The sequence below is a fragment of the Monodelphis domestica genome, chromosome 5 (assembly GCF_027887165.1).
Source record: "Monodelphis domestica isolate mMonDom1 chromosome 5, mMonDom1.pri, whole genome shotgun sequence".
Classification (NCBI taxonomy): Eukaryota; Metazoa; Chordata; class Mammalia; order Didelphimorphia; family Didelphidae; genus Monodelphis; species Monodelphis domestica.
Genome location: NC_077231.1, coordinates 114,389,548 through 114,415,696, shown reverse-complemented (window position 1 = coordinate 114,415,696; position 26,149 = coordinate 114,389,548). Strand labels below are relative to the sequence as shown.

General features: G+C 38.0%; 1 protein-coding gene across 1 annotated transcript in view; it reads left to right on the top strand.

Moving 5' to 3' along the window:
- Positions 1-22,259, top strand: part of CRACR2A (calcium release activated channel regulator 2A) — a 226,554-nt gene extending 204,295 nt beyond the window's left edge. The window contains 5 exon segments of the mRNA XM_056799129.1: positions 1,472-1,553; positions 1,749-1,863; positions 13,710-13,811; positions 16,597-16,673; positions 20,173-22,259. Coding sequence (XP_056655107.1) covers positions 1,472-1,553; positions 1,749-1,863; positions 13,710-13,811; positions 16,597-16,673; positions 20,173-20,263 — 467 coding nt within the window. The 3' untranslated portion in view covers positions 20,264-22,259.
- Positions 22,260-26,149: the final 3,890 nt, after the last annotated feature.

Here is a 26,149-nt window from a genome sequence, read left to right as displayed (position 1 = left end):
AACCACTGCCTCAATCATTTTCCTCACCTGTAAAATGAGGAAAATAATAACACCTACCTGTCATGGTTCTTATGAGGATAAAATGGGATACTAGTTACATTGTACTTTGTAAATCTGAAAGTAATATAGAACTGCTTTTATTAAAAGTTTGCAAAGTACTTTACATCCACTTGTCATCTTGTTGAATTCATACAATAACACTATGAAATCAGTGGCATTGGTATTATTGTCTCCATTTTAAAAAAGGAAACTGATGCTCAGGGTGGCCACTGTATGGCTAAGAACCACACAGTAAGTGGCAGAGATAGAATGGGATCCCAGAGTCCAGAGCACTTTTCTGGAGGAGATGGGAAAGTATGCCAAGTTAGACAAAGCACTGTTTCTTTTCTAAAGAGGTTTACTAAGATTTCCCTGACCAACATAATTAACCACCCCCTGAAATACCCTATTACAAGTTTGGTCTATGATCAAGTGAGAATTTAAGTAGACTTATTCTTATGGGAAGAGTTTACCCCACAATGTCATTTACTATCCTTCATGGTTTTTTTCCTTGAATCAATTAACCTTTATTAATATTATTAGGAGGACTAAGCCATTAGGAGAAAGGCCCTTTTCTTTGAGAGGTCCTGGTGTTGACCCTTATCAAGACATATACCTACCCTCTAAGAGGCCCCTGTGACATTAAATGGTATGGGTGACCAGGGGTGGGAAGAACATTGGGGGTGCAATCTTTCTCTAGGCTTCTCTAGCCATCTTTCTCTAGATAAAAATATGAAATTTGACTTTGATTCTTTCTCTCTCTCCCATTCTCCACCATGTGTTATAAAAAGTTAATGGTATGACCTCTTCCAGGAAGGTTTGTCTTCCTTCCTTCCTTCCTTCCTTCCTTCCTTCCTTCCTTCCTTCCTTCCTTCCTTTCTTCCTTCCTTCCTTCCTTCCTTCCTTCCTTCCTTCCTTCCTTCCTTCCTTCTTCCTTCCTTCCTTCCTTCCTTCCTTCCTTCCTTCCTTCCTTCCTTCCTTCCTTCCTTCCTTCCTTCCTTTTTTCCTCCCTGCCTTACCTTCTTTCAATTCCAAGAATGGTAGGGGTTAGGCATTTGGGGATTAAGTGGCAGCTAAGAATTCAGATTTGAACTCAGGACCTCCTGTCTCCAGGCGAGACTCTTTATACACTGGGCTCCCTAGCTGCCCCTGGCATCCTTGAATTTTAAGAATGAACTCCTAAAAAGCCTTTAAGAAGGAAGGAAGTGAGCCTTCTCTAAGCTTCCTCCTTCTGTGAAGGAGTGAATAAATCCAGTTTGGACATTCTGCTTTAGAAAACATCTCTAGTTATCTTTGAGCCTCAGCTTCTTCAGCTGTAACATGATAAAATTATAGTAGTTCATTCTAACGCTAAATTTCTGATTCTACAATCCAAGATACAACCTGTTCACTGTGAATAGGCTCAGAGCCATGTCTTCTTTTTATCTTTCAGGGCTAGATTACCATGTGAAGACAGTGAGAGTGGACAAATCCCAGGTAGCCTTGCAGCTGTGGGACACAGCTGGGCAAGAGAGGTGAGAAAAATGCCTTTTGTTTTCCTACTTTTCTGGTCCCAGCTTAATTTTCTTCCATGCTCCCCTTTCCCTCCTACTCCATATGGAGTAGTCCTCCCAGAACCTAACTGAAGATACAGATTACTCTATTTTCTCAGGGGTTGGGGAGGAAATGTTACATTTTTGACAGAGCTTGGGGGCACCCATTATTGGCAGGTATCGCTGCATCACCCAACAGTTCTTCCGCAAGGCAGATGGTGTCATCGTGATATACGACATCACAGCCAAGCAGACATTCATGTCCATCCGCCAGTGGCTGACAAGTGTTGAGGTGAGCTGATGCCATTACTTGAACTCCTAGCAAATCAGCAAATGCTAGTCACAGCTTTTGGCTGCTTTCATTTCTTTTGCCTCCCTCTCTGCCTCTCTCTTTACTCAACCCCTATCTTCCTGCCTTTAGTCATTCTAGAATGGTCTTCCTCTCTGCCAATCCATATTCCTCTCCATTTTTAGCAATCTGGCTCAAAATTTGTCTATTTCCACAAAATTTCCCTAGTATTCTCCACCCATCTCAATTCAGTTATTTTCTCTATCTCTTCAGTCCCTAATATACTTAATTGATGCTTAGTTTACAAATGGTATGATAGAAATAACAATAACTTTAGAGTTAAAAAGATCTCATTTTAAGTCCTGATACCTTTAACATTCTTCATGATAGTAGCCAAATTATTTTATTCTTTGGGCCCCTGGTTTCTTCATCTGCAAAAATTATTGTTAACATCTACATTATCTATTTCTTTTTTTAAAATCCCTTACCTTCCATCTTGGAATCAATACTGAATATTACTTCCAAAGCAGAAGAGTGGTAAGGGCTTGGTAAAGGGGGTTAAGTGACTTGCCCAGAGGTCACACATCTGGGAAGTGTCTGAAGCCAGATTTGAACCTAGGACCTCCCTTCTCTAGGTCTGACTCTCATTCCACTGAGCCACCCAGCTGTCCCCTACATTATCTATTTTTTGAAGGTTTGGGGGAGAATTAAGTGAGAAAAGGCAGAAAATAGAATTTGGAGTCCATGAAACACTATACTAATATCAGTGGTTACCATATTTATTAGGATGATATCTTGTAACAGGTGAAGGTGGATCAAAGCATAGGCCTCCCAGGACTTGTAGGCATTTAATGTTTTGGAGCAGAGTCCATGAGAGATCATTTATCATAATTAATCCTTTGGTAAGTTGGTGTAATGAAACTATAGGACCTTCATTTCATTTGTTTATAAAAGTGAATATATTCCTTTATAAGTTATTGCACATCTATTGTGAACCCAGCACCATATTGGGCTCTGAGGAATATATGAAGTTTTATACAGTGCCTTCCTTCATGGTCATCTGAGACGTAGTATAAGGATCTAGGTCGAATATATACTCTACCATTTACTAGTTAAATAATTTTGGGCAAGTTACTTCACATTTGAGACCTCAGTTCTTCATCCTTGAAAGCTATATAAAAATCTTTGGTTGGTAGGTCTCTACTCCTCCATGTAATTCCTGTCATTTCAACTTTATTAAAAACTTTCAAGACCAAGGACAGTGTGGGCAAGTGAATTGTGGGTTTCAGTTCCTACATATGTAAATTGGGAAATACCTTACTTAAAATAGGGCCTAAACTAGATGACGCTTGAGGTCCCTTCTTGCATTAAGAGCTCTGATTCTTTTCACTGCTTAAGGGGTACTGGGTGTAATAAGAGGAAAACAAACAGGAAAAAAAAAGATTAAAAAAACACAAAGATCTACAGAGATTTATAACACTTTTTTTCATCATCAAGGACAATGGAGCCATCCCACTTGTAATTCTATTGGCATAGTTTTAGTTATACTCATAGAAGAAGTAGAAATGTAACTACAGACAATAACAATGCAGGAAAAACAGCTGGATTGGACTAATTGTACATAAGAGAGAGAAAAGTGGGATATTACCAGATTTTGAGGACTTTGAGATACTGGTTCAGAGAGTCCAGGGCCTTTCCACTAGGCTACACTCAACTGTACCAGACCGTGTAAAATGTACAGAGTTACATAAAACATTGTTTCTGCTCTGAAAAGCATATGAAAGAAGAGATGTCAAATCCAAGGAAAAAAATCTTGGATTGTATCAATTCGAAAAAAGATGACTTAAAGAACATTAGCAATTGCCTCTCTCTATGTCTACTTTCCTACCTACATATGTTTTTGTGATATTCTTGAATACATGTATCGAAACTTCCTTGTTGAAACTATTAGTAGGAAATAATCAGGCCTTTGCAAGTGATATTCTACAATGGACAATATCTTTACCTTCAAAGAATTGACTGAAAGATATAGAGAATAAAATTTCTCACTCATTCTTTTTTGTTGATTTAAAAAAAATAGATTCAATGGAACAAAACATAGTCTTAAAGATTCTCTTCCAATAAAATGTCCCCATGAATGCATTAAAATTATTTACAATTCCATGGAATAGGAAAAATAGAGGTATCCTTGTTAAGCAATTGACCAATTATTAATATAAAACAAACCAGAAACCTGGGATATTTGCCAAAGGAATGAAGGAAAACCAGTGCTGATTTTGCAATGATTAAGACAAGAGAGTGAGGTCCTCCGTGTGCTCTTTTTGCCAATAACACTGCCTTATTTGCAACATGCCATGGAAAACTGCAGATAAGGAAGGGGAAGAAAATAAACATTTATTAAGCACCTACTATGTGCAAGGCACTATGTAGATCACTTTACAAATATTATCTCATTTGATCCTCACAACAATTCCAGGGAATAGGTAGGGCTTCTTGGAGAGATTTGTAACTACTCCAATGAATTTGGAAACCCCTAGGAAGAACCACATGAACGAAAAATGTTTATTGTACAGATTATGTACAAACAGTACATATATACATGTGCAAGCAGTTAGATAGGCAGCCCACTTGTTCATCATGAGGAGAGAGAGGGAGAAAGAGAGACAGAGAGAAGCAAAGGTATAGATATAGGTTGTTGGTGAGTGAGTGAGTGTATATGTGTATGTGGGGGGGGGGGGTGAGTGTGTGTGTCTTAGTTTACAAATGAACCACAAGTTGGGTCCAGAGTTAAACCAGAGGAAGAGAACAGGCTAGATTGCCTTGGGGAATTTATAGAGCTCCTTTAATGATCTCAATCTTCCCCAGGTAACAAACACCCATCTTTTTAATGCTATTATTCTAACGACATTGTTGTATGACTGTGAGTCATGAAACACTTCTAGTCTCTGAAGAGTAAAAAATGGTTATTACTCAGAAGGCAGTGGAGAGATTGGGAAGAAAGCAGACTGCAACACAATATAATAAAAAGACTAAAAAGTGGAGTAGAGAATATCATCAGGGAAGAATATGGCAAAAAGAAGGGCAAATCACATGGTAAGACTGAGGAATAGCTGGGGAAAAGGAAAGAAGGAAGGAAGGAAGGAAAGAAGGAAGGAAGGAAGGAAGGAAGGAAGGAAGGAAGGAAGGAAGGAAGGAAGGAAGGAAGGAAGGAAGGAAGGAAGGAAGGAAGGAAGGAAGGAAGGAAATGATAATAAAGTTTCTACCATTTGCCAGACACTATGCTAAGCACTTTAAAAATATCTTATTTTGATACTCACAACCATAAAAGGCAATTGGTATTATTATTCCCATTTTTGCAGATGAGGAAAATGAGGTTTTCAGAAGATAAGTGACTTAACTAGGGTCACTTAGCTGATAACTATTTGAGACTGCATTTGGATTAAAGTTTTCATGACTCCAGAAAGTGTTTAACATGTGGTGATGCAAGATATATATATACTATCCCACATAGGATCTGTGTTCAACAAATATTGATGACCGACCATAGTTTTCTCCCTCGACCCTCATGCCCTCAAAAAAAAAAAATTGTAACTAAGAGAGATCCTAATTTCTGGTGCCCCTTCACCAATTTCCATATGATGTAAGAGGTTTTCTCCCAAAATTGGTGTGACATCTATGATGAATCCTGCATAGAATATAACAAGCTCCGCAACAGAGAAGATGCATGTTGGGTACAAATAGGCTGCAGCTGATTGCCAATGAAAGATTGTGTGCAAGAAATGGTATAATATAAAAGTTATGCTCTAAGAGACAGGCCAGTCCTGTAGTGAGAACAAAGGATAATAGACTTCCAGCTTTTGTGTTCCATTGGCAAGCACTTCATCATAACCACCTAGAAGAAGGTGAAAAGAATGCTGTTCTTCAAGTCAGAAGGTTTGAGTTCAAATCCCAGTGCTTCCATTTACCAGGATGATCTTGAGCAGGAGACCTTAACTTCTCTGAGCTTCAGTTTTCTCAAAGGGGAAATGGAGAGTAATAGTTGTACTGATTTCCTCTAAGATACACTGCGCAGGAACACCTTGGAAACCTTCAAGTGCTCTATAGATGATAGTAGTTATGGTTCGACATGGTATTCAGCCGAAATATGCATGGAGGAAATTCACCGAAGTCCAACACAAATGCTTCATCCCAACATCCAGATAAGCTTCAGTTCTCAAAGCCTACAGATGCCCATAGAGTTCTGGCAAACCCTACCAAACTGGGAAGTCTTGTACAATGGACCAAGGAACTGATTATACGTCCATACTACAGTCCAGTTTTCTGTTTCGTCTTCCTTTCCCCAGTTAGCACAGTGTTTTGTACATTGGAGAGGTTTAATAAATGCTTATTGAGTTAAATAGAGTTGACTCACCAGAAGGCTACCCATTGAGTGATACTGCTAAAGCCCCCAGCCGCCATGAACTCATGGCTTCTCTGAGTGTTATTCTGAGTGTCTTGTGAAGGGAGCAGGAGCTGTGTCATGTGAAAGGAGGCATGTTCAAGGTATGGAGCACTGGCATCATTGAGACACTTGTTTTCAAGGCTCTTGAAAAGCTAAGTCATTCTGCCTTGGCAACCAGCAATCAGAGATGTCAGCTGATGTATTAAAACCTGACACCTCATTTGACGGAGGGGGGTACTGACAAGCAATGCTTTGTATTTGTGCTCTACCATATTTTTCCAAGGAGTTCTAAGTCACTTGAATTGGCAAAGGGAAGACAGAGGGGGAGATCTAATAACAGCCTTCAAGTATTTGAAGAGTTATTATTAAGAGAATGGTGACCAGCTGTTCTTTATTTCTCTCCTCCCCCGAGAGGCAGAACAAGAAGGAATGGGCTTAAATTGCTGCAGGTTAGACAGAAGAACACATTTTCTGCTGGAAGGAGGACTGGATCAGGTGCCTTGGAGTAACTCCCAAGGAAGCTTCAAGGATAAGCAGGACCCCTATCCCAGCTCTACCATTAATAAGCTCTGACACGTGGGGTGGCCCACTCACCTCTCTAGGAAATTCTTCGGTGAAGGAGATCCTAATATGTTAAGGCTGTCATAAGTACAATCTTGCTTGGATGTAGAAGGGTGAATAGATTTCTTATTATGAAGTAGTTTTTCCCCTCACATTGAACAAAAATCAGCCTCACTGCAACTTGCAGTAGTCTATTATGATGCAAAGACTCTTGTAATCCTCCTCTAATGGAATAGCCCATATTTCATGTCGATTTTTCCTTGATGAAGATGTCTCAGAAAAGGGTAGGAACAGGATTCCATTCAAAGTCCTGGATTTGGATCCTGGATATGCCACTTAGTACCTAGGTGAGCTTGGATAAGTCATTTCCCTTCCTTGGGGCCTGGGTTTCCTCACCTGTAAAAAAGGAGGGGGTTGGAGTAGATGCTTTCCAGGACTCCTTCTAGTGCCACATTTCAGTTCCTATCAGGACTGTACTTTTTTATCTCCTTCCCTACCCATCTTCTTTCATTAGATTCTGGCTTGCTCTAGGAATGAGAATAGACATTTCCCTATAAAGGAGTCCAAACTTTTGGCTAGAAAATACTTGCTGTTGATTTTTCTTGATTACATATATTTTCAGTGCATTTCCCATAACCCAAAGCACCTGGGAATCTCTGTGGTCTCTTTCTTTCTTGGAGCTTTCTGTACCCACTGGAGTCAAAGGAACTGGCCCAACCTAAAAAATGTTTGGTGCCCGTGCCAGGGAGTTTCATAATTGTTCTCCATCTCCAGCATAAAGCATAGAATGATGGGGCAAAAGGGACCTCGAAGATTATCTGGTTTAACCTATTCATTTTACATATAAGGAAACAGGCTCAGAGATGTAGTGACTTGCCCCGAGCCACACAGCAAGCTCATGGTAGAGCCAAGATCAGAAATCCCATCTTTGGCCTCCCAGTAATATGTTCTCTCTGCCCTACCTTGTGGCCACTTGTGTCCAGGGGGCCTCTGTTGGAGGCTGTGTTTGGTCATAACCAGACTCCTGGCCTCACCACCCCAGCATGGGAGGAGCCCAGTTCTTCTCTTCTCAAATCGCATGCGCAGGGCTGCTTCCCTCACCCCTCCCCGGTTGCTAGCTAATTCACATTGCACAGTCTTTGTGAGTGGTGGCACCTTAAAGCACAGAGCAAAAAATAGCACAGTTGGAGGTTTGGTTTGGTTTTTTTCCATGTTCCAAGTTGAGCTTGAAGTGCTGGCAGTTTAGAATGAACTACACAAATAAATCTTGTTTTGACTCATAGTCCAGGGGCTGGATAAATATGGAAACCCCCAAGATATAATTTTGCAGTCATTTTTCCTGAGCATAATGGCACATTTTATTATGCAGAGAAATTTTTTTGTTCTTGCTCCAGAGAAACACCAGCACTATCCAGGCTAAATGTTTTTTTCTTGCCTCTCACCAAATATATATTGAAACACACACATTCACACCACGTCCCCCAAATATAACAGCTCCATGTTCTATACCAAAAAGCAGGCTGCCTTTCTGAGGTACAGCCTGTCATATTTAAAATCAGAAAGAGGTAGGGTTGTGAATTCCAGAGTCTTTTCTTCCCCAAGTTTAAAGTTCAGAGATGATCATCAAAAACATTCACTGTGGCAGGTGAATGATGAAATGACTCAGAAAACAAAGGTTCAAGCTCCTAAGCTTTTTGGTTTATTTTATTTTTAAACCCTTGCCTTTCATCTTAGAAGCTTAGAATTATTGTGTCCAAAACAGAAGACTGGTAAGGGCTAGGCAGTGAGGATTAAGTGACTTGCCCAGGGTCACACAGCTGGAAAGTGTCTGAGGCCAGATTTGAACCTAGGACCTCCAATCTCTAGGTCTGGTTCTCAATCCACTGAGCTGCCTAGCTGTGCCAGCATTTTGTTTTATTAAGTAATGCGTGCTAATTGCCTAACAACTTGGGACCATGTTCCTTCCTTAGTTTAGGACTAGACCCCAAATACAGAGGGAGACAGACTTTTCTATACATTAACAACAAGGAATTAAAAGGAAACAACATAACATTTGGTAAGCTGATTTTTAATTGAAGGACAAATTAAGGACTTTCCAAGTTGGGAAGGGAACAGGGAAAATGAATAGGTGTCATTCCCTGAAATCAGTAAAGGAGGTGTCCCACTCCCTGCACCCCAAGTATCTGTATACAATCAAAGGAACATGGTAACTGTCGTTGAATGATTGCTATGGGTCCAGTTTTCAGATGAGACATATGGGCTGCTTGAGATATATAATGGAAAAAGCTCCTTGCATTAGTCTTTGGATCTGACTACATTTATGGTCAGCATAACCTAGGTCCTTAGTTAAGGGTCTCTGAACAGCATATTGAGGTGGTCCGGTTTCCCAGCCAAGCAGAGCTAAGTTCAAACAATACAATTAGATTCTCTCCCAGTTCTTACAATTGAATAAAGTTTTCTCACAAGACAATTTGGACTAGATCCATAATTGAATAGAAAGGGAACTGAGTCCTGTAACTTGAGTCACAAGATGGAGTTTGCATAGTTCACTTAGTTCCCATGGTTAACCATTTGCTATCCTAATCCCCTCAATTCCTTCATCATAAAAATAGAAAATCTTCCACACTCCATGATCTCAAAGCCAAGAGGGACCTCAATGACTGTCTGCTCCAGCCCCCTATTTTATTAAGGAGAAAATTGAGATCCAATGAGAAGGAATTTGCCAAAGATCTCATGACTAGTTATCAGAAGAACCTGTGATGGTACCCAGGCTTGCTCAAGAGAGTCTACATGACTGGTTAAGGGAGATAAAATTTGGCTTACTATGAGAAAATACTTCTTAAGATTTTCTTAGAAAATGTTGGTCTAAAAATAAATGGGTTTCTCCCTAAGAAAGCATGCTCCTTGATCCTTGTAATATTTGAACAGAGGGGGCCTGACTACTTTTTAGGAATGTCAAAGAGGAATAAGTGTAGGATTAGGTGAGCCCTGGTGACTCTTCCAACTAACCAAGATTCTACAATTTTGTGACTCATTAGCCTGCAAAGTCAAAGACTGACAAGAGATTTGTTTGAGATCTATAAAATCCTAAAGAGTATGGGAAGAACAGAGTCTTGTTCATGGAATCACAGATCAAAGAAAAATAGAACTGGAATCACCATATCATGTTTAAAGGAGAATTCTGTGGACTTTATTCACCCTATAGAGAACAAAGTTAGAAATCCTTACTCCAAGGTTTGGGAAGAGCTAGAATGTTCAAGGAAGTATATGTTTAAGGTACTCACATTAATCAATTAATCAATGATGGACCCTTAAAAGTTTCCAAAGAGAAATGAGAAATGGGAGGGAAGATGAAAGGGTAGATAAGTGTGAGGGGAAATGTCCTAGTTTTGAGGTTGACGTAATAATGAAAGGAAACTATTGTCCCATAGACTATCTCCTGGGGCCATGATCAGAGGCAGCATCTTGGGTTAGTAGGACTATGGGTTTGATCTAAAGTGGAAATGATGTGGAAATAATTCATAGAATTTAAAGCTGAAAGATCTCAAAGATCATTTAGCCTATCATCATTTTACAAATGAAACCAAATTCCAGCAAAATGACATCATTTGACAGCCACAGGTTCCAAGTTGAACTTGGACTCTATACCTGGCAGAATCTATATTTAATCTCATGTTCTCCAAACCCAGTATATTCTTCCTCTGATATTTAATTATTCCAAAACCATGGACAAGCAATTTTACCTGGCTGAATTTTAATTTCTTCATCTGTAATATTAGCCTAATAATACTTCACTACCTCACAGGGTGGTTATGAAGAAAATGCTTTGTAAACCTTGAAGTGCCATAAGAGTATGGCTCTCAAGAGATGGGAAGGCAGCTGTAATGAGAAGGTAAATATGATATACAAGATAGAAAAGCAAATTTTTCAAAGCATAAGGAGTCAGTGTTGTAGAGTAGAAGGAGAACGGGGCTTAAACTCAGAAAATCAAAGTTAAAATCCTAGCTTTGCCACTTCCTATGTGACCTTGGGAAAATCATTTAATCTCTTTAAGTCTCAGTTTCCTCAACTGAGAAATAAGAGAGTAAAACTTGATCTATTACTTATGGCTTTCATGAGGAGCACATTGCAGAAAAAGTTTGAGGACTTGAACAGAAAGAGAAGGAAATCTTATGAATGATTTCAGTGCAGGGCAGGAAGCAGAGGCAGAACTTGTAGGATATGGGATCTGGGTTTGAATTTCAGAAGTTTATGCAAACTTGGGAGAAAGCAAAGAAAATTTAAAGAACAGTTTCCAGGTTCAGATTCTACTTCTGGCTTCTGTGAGAGAAGGTTGAAGAAGGATGGAGTTAAGAAGTAGGAACCTGAAGAAGACTCAAAGCAAAGGTATTTGGCAAAGCAAGTTAAGTAAGATGAGCTTAAATGAAATGAATTGCTAGGTAAAGCAGTTTTGGAAATTCATTTGGAGACGGGGCAAGTTAATGAAATAGGTCGGAGGTTGGAAAGAAGAGGAATTATTGAGAATATAAAGAAATGAAGTTGGGTATAGCTATCAAGTTACTAAACAGTGACTAAAGGCTATAAATGCCCATAGGTAGTCAAAAAAACTTCAGTCAGAATGGCAAGCAGACTTAATTTTATAGTTGAAATATGGTAGCTTCTAAAGCTGATATATTGATCTGCATTAGGAATGACAGCAGCTCCAGGGAAAGAAGGTTCCTCTGGATTCTTCCATGGTCAGACCAATTCTGGAATATCGTGGCCACTTCTAGATGTCACTTTCAGGAAAGACATTGATAAGATGAGAGCAACCAGGAGGTGAAAAGCCTTGAGTCCAATGTCATATGAAGATCATTTGAAGGAACTGGGAATGTTTAGTGTGGGAGGAAAATCCGTGGAGGAAATAATAACTAAGTTTTGAAACTCCATCATTTGAAAGAAGGATCAGATTTGTTCTTGTTCTGTTTGCTCCCAAAAGACACTAAATAGAAGCTACATAGAGGCAAATTGAGGCTTAATATCATGATTCAAGTACTTTTACTGTGGATCCTTTTGAGTCTCAGTCTCTCTGGACCCTGGCTCTCCCTTCTGGAAATAAGTACTATATTATTTTAAACTATTGAAATTCAATAAAATTGACTATATTGTTGCACATACCTATTAAGAATTCATTGAAAATCTTCAAGTATAATTGTGAATTAAACTCAAAACTATTATGACTATTAGATGAGACTTAGCCATTTATTTGGAATTATGGTGATTATTAAAAGAATGCATAAAACTATCAGGTTTCATAGCTTCTCTGACTCCATAGCACCTCTATTTAGTTTTTTTTTTAATTCAGTTACTAGGAATTAGCATGAGTTGTCAAATAAGTATTAAAGTGCTAATTAGATTTTTCACAAAGTAAAAATAATAGCTTGCCTTGGGTTATTAAATGTGGACATTATTATTTTTATTCATATTGTGCTTCCCACTTACTAGGCCCATTATTCAGACTCAGGAGAGAGGTGAGGCAAATATATATTGCATTTTGTGGATTTGGGAAAGTGAATACACAAATATTTTGTCCTAAAGTCTAACTATAGGAACTTTATTAAAAAGCAATCATCATGATAGTGAATTACATATTACTCTATTTTAACTCCTTAAAAATAATTTTATTGTGTATTACATTAATAGCAATATAATGTTGTTATAATAATATTTAAAACCAAAATCACAGTTTCTTTAAGGTTTACAAAGTTCTTCTCTAGCACTTAGCATACTTCCCAACACATAGGTGCTTTCGAAAGCTTGTTAATCACAAAAAACCTCAGATAGTTTGTAGAATATTGAAATTTAGAACTGAAGGAAAATGCTAGGGATCATCTACTCTCATACTTTTATACCCTCATTGTACAGACTTACCTACTGATGGTCACACAACTAGCTAGGGTGAGAGTGAGCTCCGACATGACTGTATGCATAGAGCCCTTACAACTCAGGAATATGTTTTTCTGGATGGACTTTCTTCAGAACATAGGCAATCCAGAAAAGAAATAGATGCATATCCCAGAGTGGTCAGCTAAGGTCCTAGGAAATGTGTCCATTAGGACAGCCCTCTAGAAAAGTTCCCGAGAAGGCAGCTATAAACCTGGATGGTCTCCCTAGACCCCTATTGTTTACTGCCTATAGTCCTGGCATCTCTGGTGTCCCTGGAAATGGCTCGGGCTCCCCTTGAAGGTGTAGAGAAAGGGATATCCATAATACCAGAAGACGCCAGTTGGACCCTGTGGCACTGTCTGAAAGTCTATAAGCTAGTTATGTTGCCTGCCTTCCCTCCTCCCCAGCTTATACTGAACCAAAAGACCCTACACCCCTCCGTGGTTATGTATGGCACTGAACCAGTTACAATGCCAGCCAAGGCAAGGTAGGAATGGAAAGCTCAGTACACACTTTGGGGACCATATATAATTCATTGACCAACCTGATAGTTGTCATAAGATTTAGCACTAGGAGAAACCATTGAAATCACATGGTATACTCCCCCTTATTTTATCAGTGAGGAAGCTAATGTCTGCAGAAAGTAACTTCTCCAAGATTAAGTATGGAGCACAACTAGGACTTAACATCAGGACATATGACTCTGTAACCAATGAATTCTGAAAATACTTGCCACTATTAAGCCCTGATGAGAAATCTGCTTTCTGGTCTCTTTCCTTTCTGGTGACTTTGTTATCTCCTGTCACAGAGGAATCTAAACTGTACCAATTATTTCCTAGTATCTAGTTTTTTGTTAACCCTTCAGGACTCTGGGTTCTACTATCTTTGGGCTGGATCTAGTTAGGGTTCATTTGTTCTACAGGAAGCTGTGGGAGAGAACATTCCCATCCTCCTTCTGGGAAATAAAGTTGACAATGAAAAAGAAAGAGAAGTCCCCCAGGGACATGGAGAACGGCTTGCCAAGGTAAGAAGCAGGTACATCTATCCATACTAGGGTCAGCTGGGAAAAGGATTCCTCTTGGGGAAAGTCACAGGTGATGGATAGAATTTCATTAGAGGTCACAAGGGATTGAAATAAATCTCCCAAACCATCAATAGTTCAAAAGTCAAGATGATGGGGATGAGATGCAGGGACCATTTTCAGGAAGGAACTGCTAAACCAAATGTGCTTCGAAAACACACATAATCCCCCAAACCTAGGAGAGCAGTGAAATCAGACCAAACCTAATGAAAACCAGCCAGTGACCCAAAGGAGAAGGCATTTTCCTTGGTTTTTATTCTCTATATTTGGTTTTCTGGGAATTCTTGTTTGTGAGCAAAAGGTCAGTCAGAGGCAAGGTGGGAATGAATGTTGGTTACAGGATGGTACATGTGTGTGTGTGTTTATAATACATATGTGATATAGAATATCATATCTATATATGACAGGGAGAAAGAGCCAAAGTGGAGCAAAAAGGTGAGTTGATCTAGCATTATGAGTGGGTGGTGGATACTCAATTTTTTTTAAAAATGCTTTGCCAGCCTATTATCCAAATATGTGTATAGGGTTATGGCAGGTTTTTATTTGTCTCTTTGTGTGTGTGTGTGTGTGTGTGTGTGTGTGTGTGTGTGTGTACACGTGCGCACGCGTGTGTGTGTTAGGATTTTTGGTTGATGCCTTACGTGAACTTTAGGGGTAGGAGAACTGAATTCTGATCAAGACCATGACAGTACCATGCCAGTGCAACAGGGAGGGGGCATGGTTATCTCTTCAATGCCAAGACAAACACACTTTCTTTCTTGTAGGGACATTTTGTGGGGCAAATTATCATCTCACCAGTCTATTGCACCCTTTATATTAAGGTGTCCCTGATTCTGTGCTAAGTTATTGACTTTACATTATTGCTGAATTTTCCTTTCACTACATCCTGTCCAACCCTTAGGATTTGATGACCACATAATCTCTGACTTGACCTGGCATAGCTCTTTCTAGTCTCTTATACCATGAATTAGATTCCACTCTCTTTCCAAGATGGTTCTTTCCCTCGGACCCTATAAATTGCCTCCAGAGAAGTGTGTGTATGACCCATTCCTTTTTAGAGAACATTGGAATAAGTGGAACATTCCTTAAAATGACAAACAACATCTATCTAAAACCATCAGCAAACATTCTCTCTAATGGGGATAAACTAGAAGCCTTCCCAATAACCTCAGGAGGGAAGGAAGGATGCCCATTATCACTACTACTATTCAATACTGTACCAGAAATGCTGGCTATAGCAATAAGAGGAGAAGAAATTGAAGCAATTAGAGCCATCAGTGAAGAAATAAAGCTATCATACTTTGCAGATGATATGATGTCATGCTTAGAAAGTCCTAGAGAACTAGCCAAAAAGTTAACCAAACAATTAGCAACTTTAGCAAAGTTGCAGGATATGAAATAAACTCACACAAATCATTAGCATTCATCTATACTAACAGTAAAGGCCAGAGCACTGGGTGTGAGTGTGTGTATGCATGTGCACACATGTGTAATTAAGAATTAGAAATAGAGACTCACCTGTAAAGCATTCCAGGAGACCCTGAAGTTTTTATGCTGTTCAAGGACTGGTCATTTCTGTGGGTAGAGGGAAAGAGAGCCTGAAAGCAGCCAGCAGGGGAGAAAGTGTGCCTGTGGCTAGGTTGCCCTCCCCACAGGAGTGGAGAGCTAGCTTAGAATGGTTCCACCTGAACCCTGCCACAAAAGGAAGTATCCTTGAGTAAGACCAGCTCCATATCCCCTTCAGAGATCCAAAGTTACCCCAAGGGGTTGTGGTGTCTTTCTCTAATGTTATTGGCTTGGGACCCCATTCTCAGTGACCAATTCTCTATTGCTTTTAACCAATTAGCATCAATTAGCTTTTATAAAGTAACATTTGCTTCAAAGAAATAGCAAAAATGGGAGTCAAAATAGTTCCCCCAACACTCTGAGGCATAAATTAGAAATAGCTGCCCAGTGTATGAATTAGTGTTCCTGTTTTATAGGCACAGCAGCTAGGTGGCACAGTGGATAGAGTGCTGAAGCTGGAGTCAGGAAGACTCGTCTTCTTGAGATCAAATCCAGCCTCAGATGCTTGCTAGTTGTATGCAAGACACTTAACCCTGTTTGCCCCAGTTTCCTCACCTGTAAAATGAGCTGGAGAAAGAAATAGCAAAACACTTCAGTATCTTTGCCAAGAAAACCCCCCAAAGGGGGTTATGAAGAATTGGACATGACTGAAAAATGACCGAACAACAACATTACCTGAATCTGAGGCTTAGAGGGTGAATTATTTTGCCCAAGACTACACAGTTAGAAAGTGGCAGAGTTAGGGTGTTACTCTGGACCAAACTGATGCCTTAAAAACTTTTTGGAAATACCTGCAACCCATAGCATAACGAATCTCTTTTCTTAAGGAAGAAAGAGCATATAGAACAACCAAATCTACATGTGACCCAGTCTGATGAGAGCAATTTTGGAATCCTTCTCATGTGATGATAATGGCAAATTGCAAGTACCTTGCTTAGACACTGGCTTCCACTGGGTCAGGGAGCTTAAAGGATATAAACTATAAGCAGAATAATGTTGAGTTCAGGAGGTATGGGAAGGAGCTAGTGAGTCTTAATAGAAACTGTTGAGGCTTCTGAAATAAGGATAGCAGAATGATTTTCAGTCCTAATGTCTTTCCTAAAAACCTGCACCCTGCCGCCTCTTTGAAAGCACTTCTTTTCCTTCTGTCTCATGAATCTAGGATAATGATTTGATCTTCTATGAATGTAGCGCATATTCGGGCCATAATGTCAAAGAATCTCTACTTCACCTTGCCAGGTAAAGAAAAAAAATAATATTTATCATCCACTGTGTTATGAATGTCTTTTCTTCAAAGGGAAAAGGAATATGAGAACCAAGGAGGAAAAGAAGGCAGGAGCCAAATCTAGTTGTGACTCAGTTTAATGATAGTCACTATAGTCTTTCTCATAGGACATGGCAGGAGTGAATGCCATTGTGTTTAGATGGAGAAGGTCCAATTCATCTCTTCAGAGGAATAAAGCAGAGGAAAAGTACTGATTAAACTTAGAATTTGGGGGGTTTAAAAATCTTAAAAATCTTTTCCTTCAGGAGATTTGAGAAGTATAGCAATCAATGGGAAGGGCATATATGTACCTTGCATATAATACATAATTTTAAAAATTTTGGTAGACTGAATTTAATTGGAATTTGTAGATTTGGGACCCAAGGTTTAAAGAAATTGTAAGATCAGCTTTTCTTTTTCTGTCATTTTCAGTGATGTGGACCCAGAAGTAACTATAGAAATTAGTCTGATGATGTGTCTCCTTATTATCTTTGAAGGCAGTTGCTATTTTAAAAAAAAGACATGGTCCTTTTAAGTGAATCCTTTGTTTAATGTGTCTAAAATTTGCCATAGTGTGCTGGTATTAAAAAGAAGGAGGAGACAGCAGAGTGAGATGGACAGATCGTGTCATGGAAGCAACAAACGTGCTTGGACACACTTTGGAAGATAGTGGAGGATAGAAGGTCCGGGTATGCTATCGTCCATTGAGTCTTGAAGAATCAGATACAGATGAATGAATCAACAATAGAAAAAAAAAGAGCAGAAAATAATTGGCTTATTAAAGAAAACAAATGTCAGAGAGAATAAGGTTGGAATTAGTTTGCTGGTGATCATTTTAGTCCCTTTATCCTCATTCCAATACAAGACAGTTTCTGCCATACTTGGAGCATAATTCCAGAATAATCATCTTTTAAGAAAACAAATATAAGGAGAAATAGAACCTTCTTCAGGGTGACAACCTCATCTCTAGATTAGATAACATTTTAATTTTTAATAAGAAAATGATTCCCCAAAGCTTGGAGTTAATTATGACTACAAAGTGTGGGTCAACAGTTTCAGGGGTGTGGGTTCAGTCCAAATGGACAGAGGATTAAAGCATGAAAATGATGAGAAATACAGCATTAGAAAAAGTAACCCTAGTGTCATGGAAAGAGTCCTGATGTACAATTCAGGAGACGTGGGATCATCCTCTATAATCTCACAATGATTAGCTGTCAGCTTGTGGGTAATATTTCCACTTCTCTCTGGGCCTCAGTTTTCTCATCTGTTTGAGGGTTGGGGGAAGAGAGAGCATGGTAGAGTGGGTAGAGTGCTAAATTTGAAGTCAAAGAACCTAGTTCTGCTATTTCCTCAGTTCTCAGCTTACTCATCTATGTAATGAGGGGGTTGGGTTAGATAATTTAACATTCCTTCAAATACCAAATGCTGTGGTCTTATGTTTCCTGGTAGACTGACAACCAAAGATAGACAGGACTGGACTCAATGAAATAAAATACAATACAACTAACACAACACGACCCAACACAACAATATACAATATAAGAATTCAAAATTTATTAAGTACCTGCTGGGTATAGAAGCATACATTCTAACCAGTAAGAGAAAAGGGAAATTTAGATCAAACATGATCTGTGTTCTCATACAACTAAGTCTAGTTGGGGATAAGATGACTATAACACATCCAATTCATTCTAAGTGCATCAGAGTAGTGGAATAATAGTAGATGTAGTGATTTACATAATGTCTTAGTCTATAATATGCTTCCCACACATTAACTCACTGGAGCCCTATAACTGCTGAGTTGGGTAGGTAATTCAGACATTATTATCCCCTTTTTATAGCTAAAGAAAGGGATAGCCAAAGAGATGAAGTTACTTGTCCAAGGTCACACAGATAATAAGTAACCAAGCTAAGACTTAAAGAGAAACCAGATAAGAATGCAAGATTAAACCCCTGGGGTAAATGGAAAGAAGCTCTGATAGAGAGAGAGAGAGAGAGAGAGAGAGAGAGAGAGAGAGAGAGAGAGAGAGAGAGAGAGAGAGAGAGAGAGAGAGAGACAGAGACAGAGACAGAGACAGAGACAGAGACAGACAGACAGACAGACAGACAGACAGACAGACAGACAGACAGGTAGGTAGACAGACAGACAGGTAGGTAGGTAGATAGATAGATGGATAGATAGAGGAACCAAAGATAGGTTTGAAAGTGCTTCCTGATACTAGTTCAATGGGAAGTCCTGAAGACAGTAAGCTTTAGCCACCCATATAACATAGCATCACAAACCACACAGCACATTTTAGGCACTTGACCTCTTTCCTGAGGGCTTAAAGATTTTCTAAAAATACTCTTGTACTAACAATTATTTTGTGTATCCAGTAGAGAGTGAGTATCAGTGGGAAGAATGCTGAACTAGAAGCCAGGAGATGCAGTTCTTTCTAGTCTTAGCTACTAAGTGACCCTTTTCGAAAGTTTGGACAAGTCTCTTCTCTGAGTCTCAGTTTCTACATCTATAAAATGGGGATGGCAACATGCCAAAATCTCAAAAAGACCTCTCCCTTTCCTTTTCACAGGCTAGAGTCCCTCAAGCATGATGCATTGCATATTTTCTCAGATTTTTAAGAAATGTATTAATTAGCTTTACTAATTTTTTCAGATTTTTCCTCTTAAAAATAATTCATTCTTATGCAGCAATCCTGCCACATTCTGTCTCTTAAAGAATTAATGATTTTTCCTAGATTATATATTAATACAATTTTAATAATCTTTTTCTGACATTTTTGCGATCCATGCTCTCTTCCTTCCTCCCATCTTTCCCTTCTCCCCAAGACAGCAGCTAATACAATATAGGTTGTACATATGCTATCTTGCAATATATTCCATATTCATCATGTTGAGAGAGGAGATGCATATTGAAAAAAATAATTCTTTATTTTTTAAGAGAAAGCTCTCTGGGAGGGAGAAGGATATAGGAGAAATCTAAGTGATATGAAAACACCAATAAAATTTTAAATGAATTTTAAAAGAATGAAATGAACCATTGAATGAATGAACAAAACATTTATTAATAACTTATGACATTCAAAGCATTGAGCTAAGTACTGGGGATACAAATAGAAAAGAACTCACATATAAAGTATAAAGTTTTATATGACTACAAGATATCACTCCTATTACTTTAAAGTCTCAGGTACTCACCTCCCATATTACCTTGTGGCTATAGCCATAAAGCTTTCAGCAGAACGAAGTTGGCTAAACCCAGTGTCTGACATTCTAATCATAGATCAAATTATAACTGCTACTTACTAAGGAATAAGTATCATATAGCTATGGGCAACTCATCTTTCTGTGAACCTCAGGTTCCTGATCTCCCAGATGGAAATAAATAATACTTATAGTGTCTACCTCTAACTTTCCCTAGGACTCATTTGGAGATTACTTCTCCATAACTAATGATTCATCTTCTTCCTTTCCCAGGATCCTCAAGGAACAAGAAGACACTGTGAGAGAGAATATTGTCCAGGTCCACCTTCAACCTAAGAAAAAGGCCTGCTGTGGCCAGCCATAGAGAAACCCAAACTGTGCTTGGAGATCTCATATCAGGTCCTGAACGCAAGTTCTTTGCTGAAACTTCCAGCCAAGATGTACCCAGAGCTCGATTCATTTTAATGACTCATTCTTCCTTTTTAGGACAGCCTAAGCTCGAGGAAACTTTTGTTAGACCCAATGGGTATACATTTTCCCCTTTCCTCTTCCTCAACCCCAGATGTCCATTTTAAAAACCTGGTTTCCTATGGTGAGAAAGTGAAGAAGACTAGGGAGAGGAAAGACAGGTCTAGCAAAGCACTGTGTGCCTTTCTACATATCCCTTTTTCTTCCCCAACCCAGGACATCCTCAAAATTATAATGGCCCTGGCATTTTTTTATAGATTTGCTGCTTTTTTGAAAAGCAATTTGAGCTCTCTTCATTAGGAGATTGAACTTTCTCTGTAAGCACTTCCTAGGTCTTGATTTTATTCATCTATGTTAAAATTATTTTATTCAACAAACATTTCCTATGAAAATGCCAAGACTAAGGCTACTCATATTCTCATTCTAAATTTCTTCATACCCTGACTAACAAAAGACCTTGGGACAGAACTTTAGTTACTTATCTATAAAAAGAGAAGGTTGGACTGGATGATACCTCAAGGCCCCTTCAAATCCTTGGTATGCAGAAGTTCATAATAAGCCAAATCCCCATTTCACTTGCACTAGCCCAGCCATGTCTCAAACTGAGCAACATCTGGATTGACTACTACTTTAGGGTCAATGATTTTACTCATTCTGTTGGTCAACCTTTAGTTTCCTTGGAAGTGTGCCTTACAAAGGATCCATGACCTCTCCACCAAGCCTACAGCGCCCACCACCCACACTAAAACTGGGGCGATTGTACTGCATCAGGGGTTATGAAAGTTGGTTTCCATTAGGATGAAAGAGATAAAAAAAGAGATGGAGAGGGAGAGAATGAAAGAGAGAAAGGAAGAGAATGAAGAAAAGAAAGGAAGGAAGGGGAGAAAGAGAGAAAGAGCAAAAGAAAAAAGAAAGTAAGAAAGCAAGAGAAATAAAGGAAGAGAGAAAAAAGGAAGAAAGAAGAAAAAAGAAGGAAGGAAGGAGAGCCATCTGCTGCTAAAACAGAAACCATTTCTAGGGGATGTATATATATATATATATATATATATATATATATAACTATATAAAAGCCATTTTCTAAATGTTTCTCAAAATAGCTTCTAGAAAAACTGTAACTGATGATTAATGGGCTAGATTGACACTCAGGCAAGAGAAATCACTATGCTTTCAGATATGCCAGAGAGGCCCCACACTAGGTCCATAGTTACCAACTTAATATTCTTTTTTCTCCTTCCTTCCCTCTCTCTCTCCTCCCACAACCCTTCCCCAGGAGATCATATTTTAAAAACAAAACTAAAAAAAAATCTGTAGTTTTATTTTTTGATATTTTGATGGAATTTGAGGAAGAAGAGAAATACTGCCATTTCTTAGATGGAATGGAAAAAGAATGGGAATAACTGATTCTCAGTTTCCTGAGGAAGGACAGTAGATGGGTGAACTAGATTTTGTCTAGTTCTATTGTTCCATGAGTGTCCTATTCTTATACAGATTTGGAGAAAGGGAAAAGGAGACAGATAAAAGAATCCTAATACTGAAGTCAATTTTCCCTCTGCCCCACTGACACTTAGAGGCAGATTTGTAGTGTGCCATTCAGCTGGGAAGATTCCAGGGTTTCAGGCCACTGCCACCATCTCCCTGAATTCTATCTGGCAAAAGTTCTAAGAGTGCCATTTGCTGCCCCAATAATTTGTAGCATGGCATCAATGGAGTTGGGGGAAAGGGTGCTTAGAATAATTTCCTAGAAAGGCCAGAATGACCAGGGTGCAGATTCTAGGGTTAAGGACTAGGTTTAAATTCGAACTGTGCTATTTTCTTCCTGTATGGCTTTGAGTAATTCATGTTAGTTCTTTGGGTGTGTTTCTCATATTTAAAATAAAGGGGCTAGATTCTCTGATCTCTAAGGTTTTTTCCTATCTACAGCTTATGTGGAAGATAGAAAGGATTCTCTTCTGAGCTCACAGACTAAGCAGAGCCCCACTGCATAGTGACAACCTTCTTCATACATCTGTATGGTCTCTACTATTTACAATGTTGCCTTGATGAGGCTTCAGCAAGCTGGAGGAATGGTGTTTTGTTCTTCTTTTAATTTATTTTCCCAATTACTGTAGTAACAATTTTTAAGTTATGTTTTCCAAAGTCATAAAATCGAAATTGTTTCCCTCTCTCCTTGAAATGGTAAGCAATTTGATCTGGATTATACATGTGTGCTCACATAAAACACATTTCCTTACTGGTCATGTTGTGAGAGAATGTTCATATAAAATCAAAGTCTCCAAAATAAAAACACACATAAATAAAATAAAGTGAAAAATAGTATTCTTCATTTTGCATTCAGACTATCAGTACTTTCTCTGGAGATGGTTAACACTCTGTCACAAGTCCTCCAGAATTGTCTTGGATCATTGTATTGCTGAGAGTAGCCAAGTCTGTCACAGCTGATCATCATACAATGTTGCTGTTACTGTATAATATTCTCCTGGTTCTATTTACTTCAGTTTGCATCAGTTCCTGAAGATCTTCCTAGTTTTGTTTTTTCTGAACTCATCCTGTTCGTTATTTCTTATAGCTCAATAGTATTTCATTACAGTCATATACCACTATTTGTTCCCCAGTTGATTGATATAGCCTCACTTGCCAATTCCTTGCCACCATAAAGAGAGCTATTATAAATATTTTTGTACAAGTAGTCCCTTTCCCCTTTTTTTTTTCATTATCTTTTTTGGATACAGACCTAGCAGGAATATTACTGGGTCAAAGAGTAGGCACAGTTTTATTGTGTTTTGGACATAGTTCCAAATTGCCCTCCAGAATGATTAGATCAGTTCACAATTCTACCAACAGTTCATTAGTGTCCCAATTTTACCACATCACCTCCAACATTTCTCATTTACTGTCATATTAGCCAGATACCTCAGAGTTGTTTTAATTTGTATTTCTCTAATCAATAGTGATTTAAATCATTTTTTCACACGAATATAGATAGCTTTGATTTCTTCATCTGAAAACTACCTCTTCACATCCTTTGATCATTTATCAGTTGGGGAAATGATGTATTATAAATTTTGACTCTGTGGTCTAAATATTTGAGAAGTAGTAGTAGTAGTAGTAGTAGTAGTAGTAGTAGTAGTAGTAGTAGTAGTAGTAGTAGTAGTAGTAGTAGTCTCTCGGTAACCGAGGATGACGATTGGCTTTGTGCATTTTCATCTATGATAGATGAGTGTGCACAAAGTAAGGCCTTTATTTAAGAAATTTACTGGAAAAGTTTTTCTCTAGTTTATTGTTTCCCTTCTAATTTTGCAATGTTTTTCTTTGTACAAAGCCTTTTTAATTTAATGTAATCAAAATTATTCATTTTATATCTCATAACATTCTCTAGCTCTTTTCTGTTCATAAAGCCTTCCGTTATCCAAAGATCTGGATAAACATAGTTAAACTATTCCATACTCCCCTAATTTGACCTTTTCTTGGTATAGAGTGTGAAATATTGGTCTATATTTTGTTTCTACCAAACTGTTTTTCAGTTTTCCCAGCAGTTTTTGTCAGTGAGTTCTTGTCCCAAGAGCTGGTAGCTTTGGTTTTATCGAACACTACATTGCTATGGTCATTTACAAATTTTATCATGTAACTGATCTATTCCATTGGTTCACCACTGTATTTCTTAGCCAGTACAAGTCCTACATTCCTGGTATAACTTCTACCTGGTCATAGTGAATGCTCTTTGTACCTTTGTGATATATTGCTTTAGTCTCCTTGCTAGTATTTAATTTAATTTTTTGCATTTCTGTTCCTTAAGGAAATTGGTCTATAATTTTCTTTCTCTGTTTTTGCTTTTCCTGACTTAGGTATCAGCACCATATTTATGTCATAAAAGGACTCTTTCTTTGCCAATTATTCCAAATAGTTTATGTAGCTCAAGATTGATTATTCTTTAAATGTTTGGTAGAATTCATTAAATCCATCTGGTCCTGGGAATGTTTCTTAGGGAGTTTATTGATAGCTTGTTCAATTTCTTTTTCTTTTTCTGAGATAGAGTTATTGAAGTATTCTATTTCCTTTTCTGTTAATCTGAGCAACTTGTATTTTTGCATATTCATCCATTTCACTTAGGTTATTAGATTTATTGGCATACAATTGAGCAAAATAGCACCTAATGATTACCTTAATTTTCTGATCATTAAAAGTGAATTCACCCATTTCATTTTTCATAATGATAATTTGGTTTTCTTTCCATTTTCAAATAAAATCAACCAATTATCTATCGACTTTATTCATTTTTATAACACCAACTTCTAGTCTTATTTATTAGTCAAATAGTTTTCTTACTTCCAATTTTTATTCATTTCTCCTTTGATTTTTAGGATTTCCAATTTGCTTTTTATTGGGTATTTTAACTTGTTCTTTTCTTTTTAGTTGTATACCCAATTCATTTATCTGGTACTTTTTCCTCTCTATTTTATTTATATAAACATTTAGAGATATAAAATTTCCCCTAAGAACTGCTTTGGCTACATCCCATAAATCCTAATCAGTTGTTTCCTTGTCATTTTCATTTTCTTTAAGAAATTACTGATTGTTTCTATGATTTGTTCTTTTACCCACATATTCTTTAGAATTCGATTACTTAGATTCTAATTAATTTAAATGTTATTTTTCTATAGTTCTTTATTGATTGTAACTTTTATTGCATTCTGATCTGAAAAGGATGCCTTTATTCTGCTTTTTTCATTTTGTTGTGCCCTAATATATGGTCAGTTTTCATGTAAGTGTCATGCACCACTGAGGACATCTATTCCCTTCTATTCCCATTCAATTTTCTCCAGAGATCTATTAAATCAAACTTTTATTCCATTCACTTCATTAACTTCTTTCTTGTCTACTTGGCTAGATTTATCTAATTCTGAGAAGGGAAAGTTGAGCCACCTGAAAGCAGCACCAATAATATATATATAGCAACTAAATAAACATCCAATACAGCTGCACTATATCATTGTAGAGAGTAAAGGCCACACAACATGATCGCATCTCTTTAAGAAAGCCTTTTGGCTTTTGTCAAATTGGAAACCTTTAAGGTTTCTGAATGCTTCCTTTTCCTAATGATGTTAGGAAATCTTCTTTTCCTAATTATTAATATTAAGATGCAAAAGGCTGCAAATCAGAAATTGCAAGCAAAAATACAATCATCAGTACAAATTAAATTGGAAAATTTCAAACATTCTTTACATAATCCAGTAGAAAGGGAAGATCCCATACAAATGTCTAATTCAAATTTTTGTGAGCCTGTTCCCCAACTACTCAGAGAGGAAAATCCTATTTCTCCTGAAATAGAGATGGGCCCTTCTCATATGTCTCAGATGGAAAACCTCCTCTCTCATATTGAGCAACTCTTGGCTAAAATAAAATAGAACACATTCCCCCCTATTCTTTTTGAGAAAAAAAATTTTTTAAGGGTAAGAAATTTGCTGCCTCCCAGAATCCAGAGATTGAACTCCTTATGAAAGATGCTATGGAGATGCCCATGAAGACTACATGCTGCTCTAGGAGTTGCTGAGCAAAACTGAATGTGCAGAACTGAACTTTGAGGGGTTGAATATATTTGTTTATATGTACTTTGTTGTACCAAAGGGGACTGCCCCCTAATTGGTTTTGTTCTTTTTTTCCCTTTTGTTTCCTTATCCCCAAGTTGTTGTATTTTCCCTGTATAAAATTATATACACCTTAATTAATTATGCTTAAAATGATCCACTGGGGAGACTGGTTTTCCATAGGATAACAGCAGGGAATG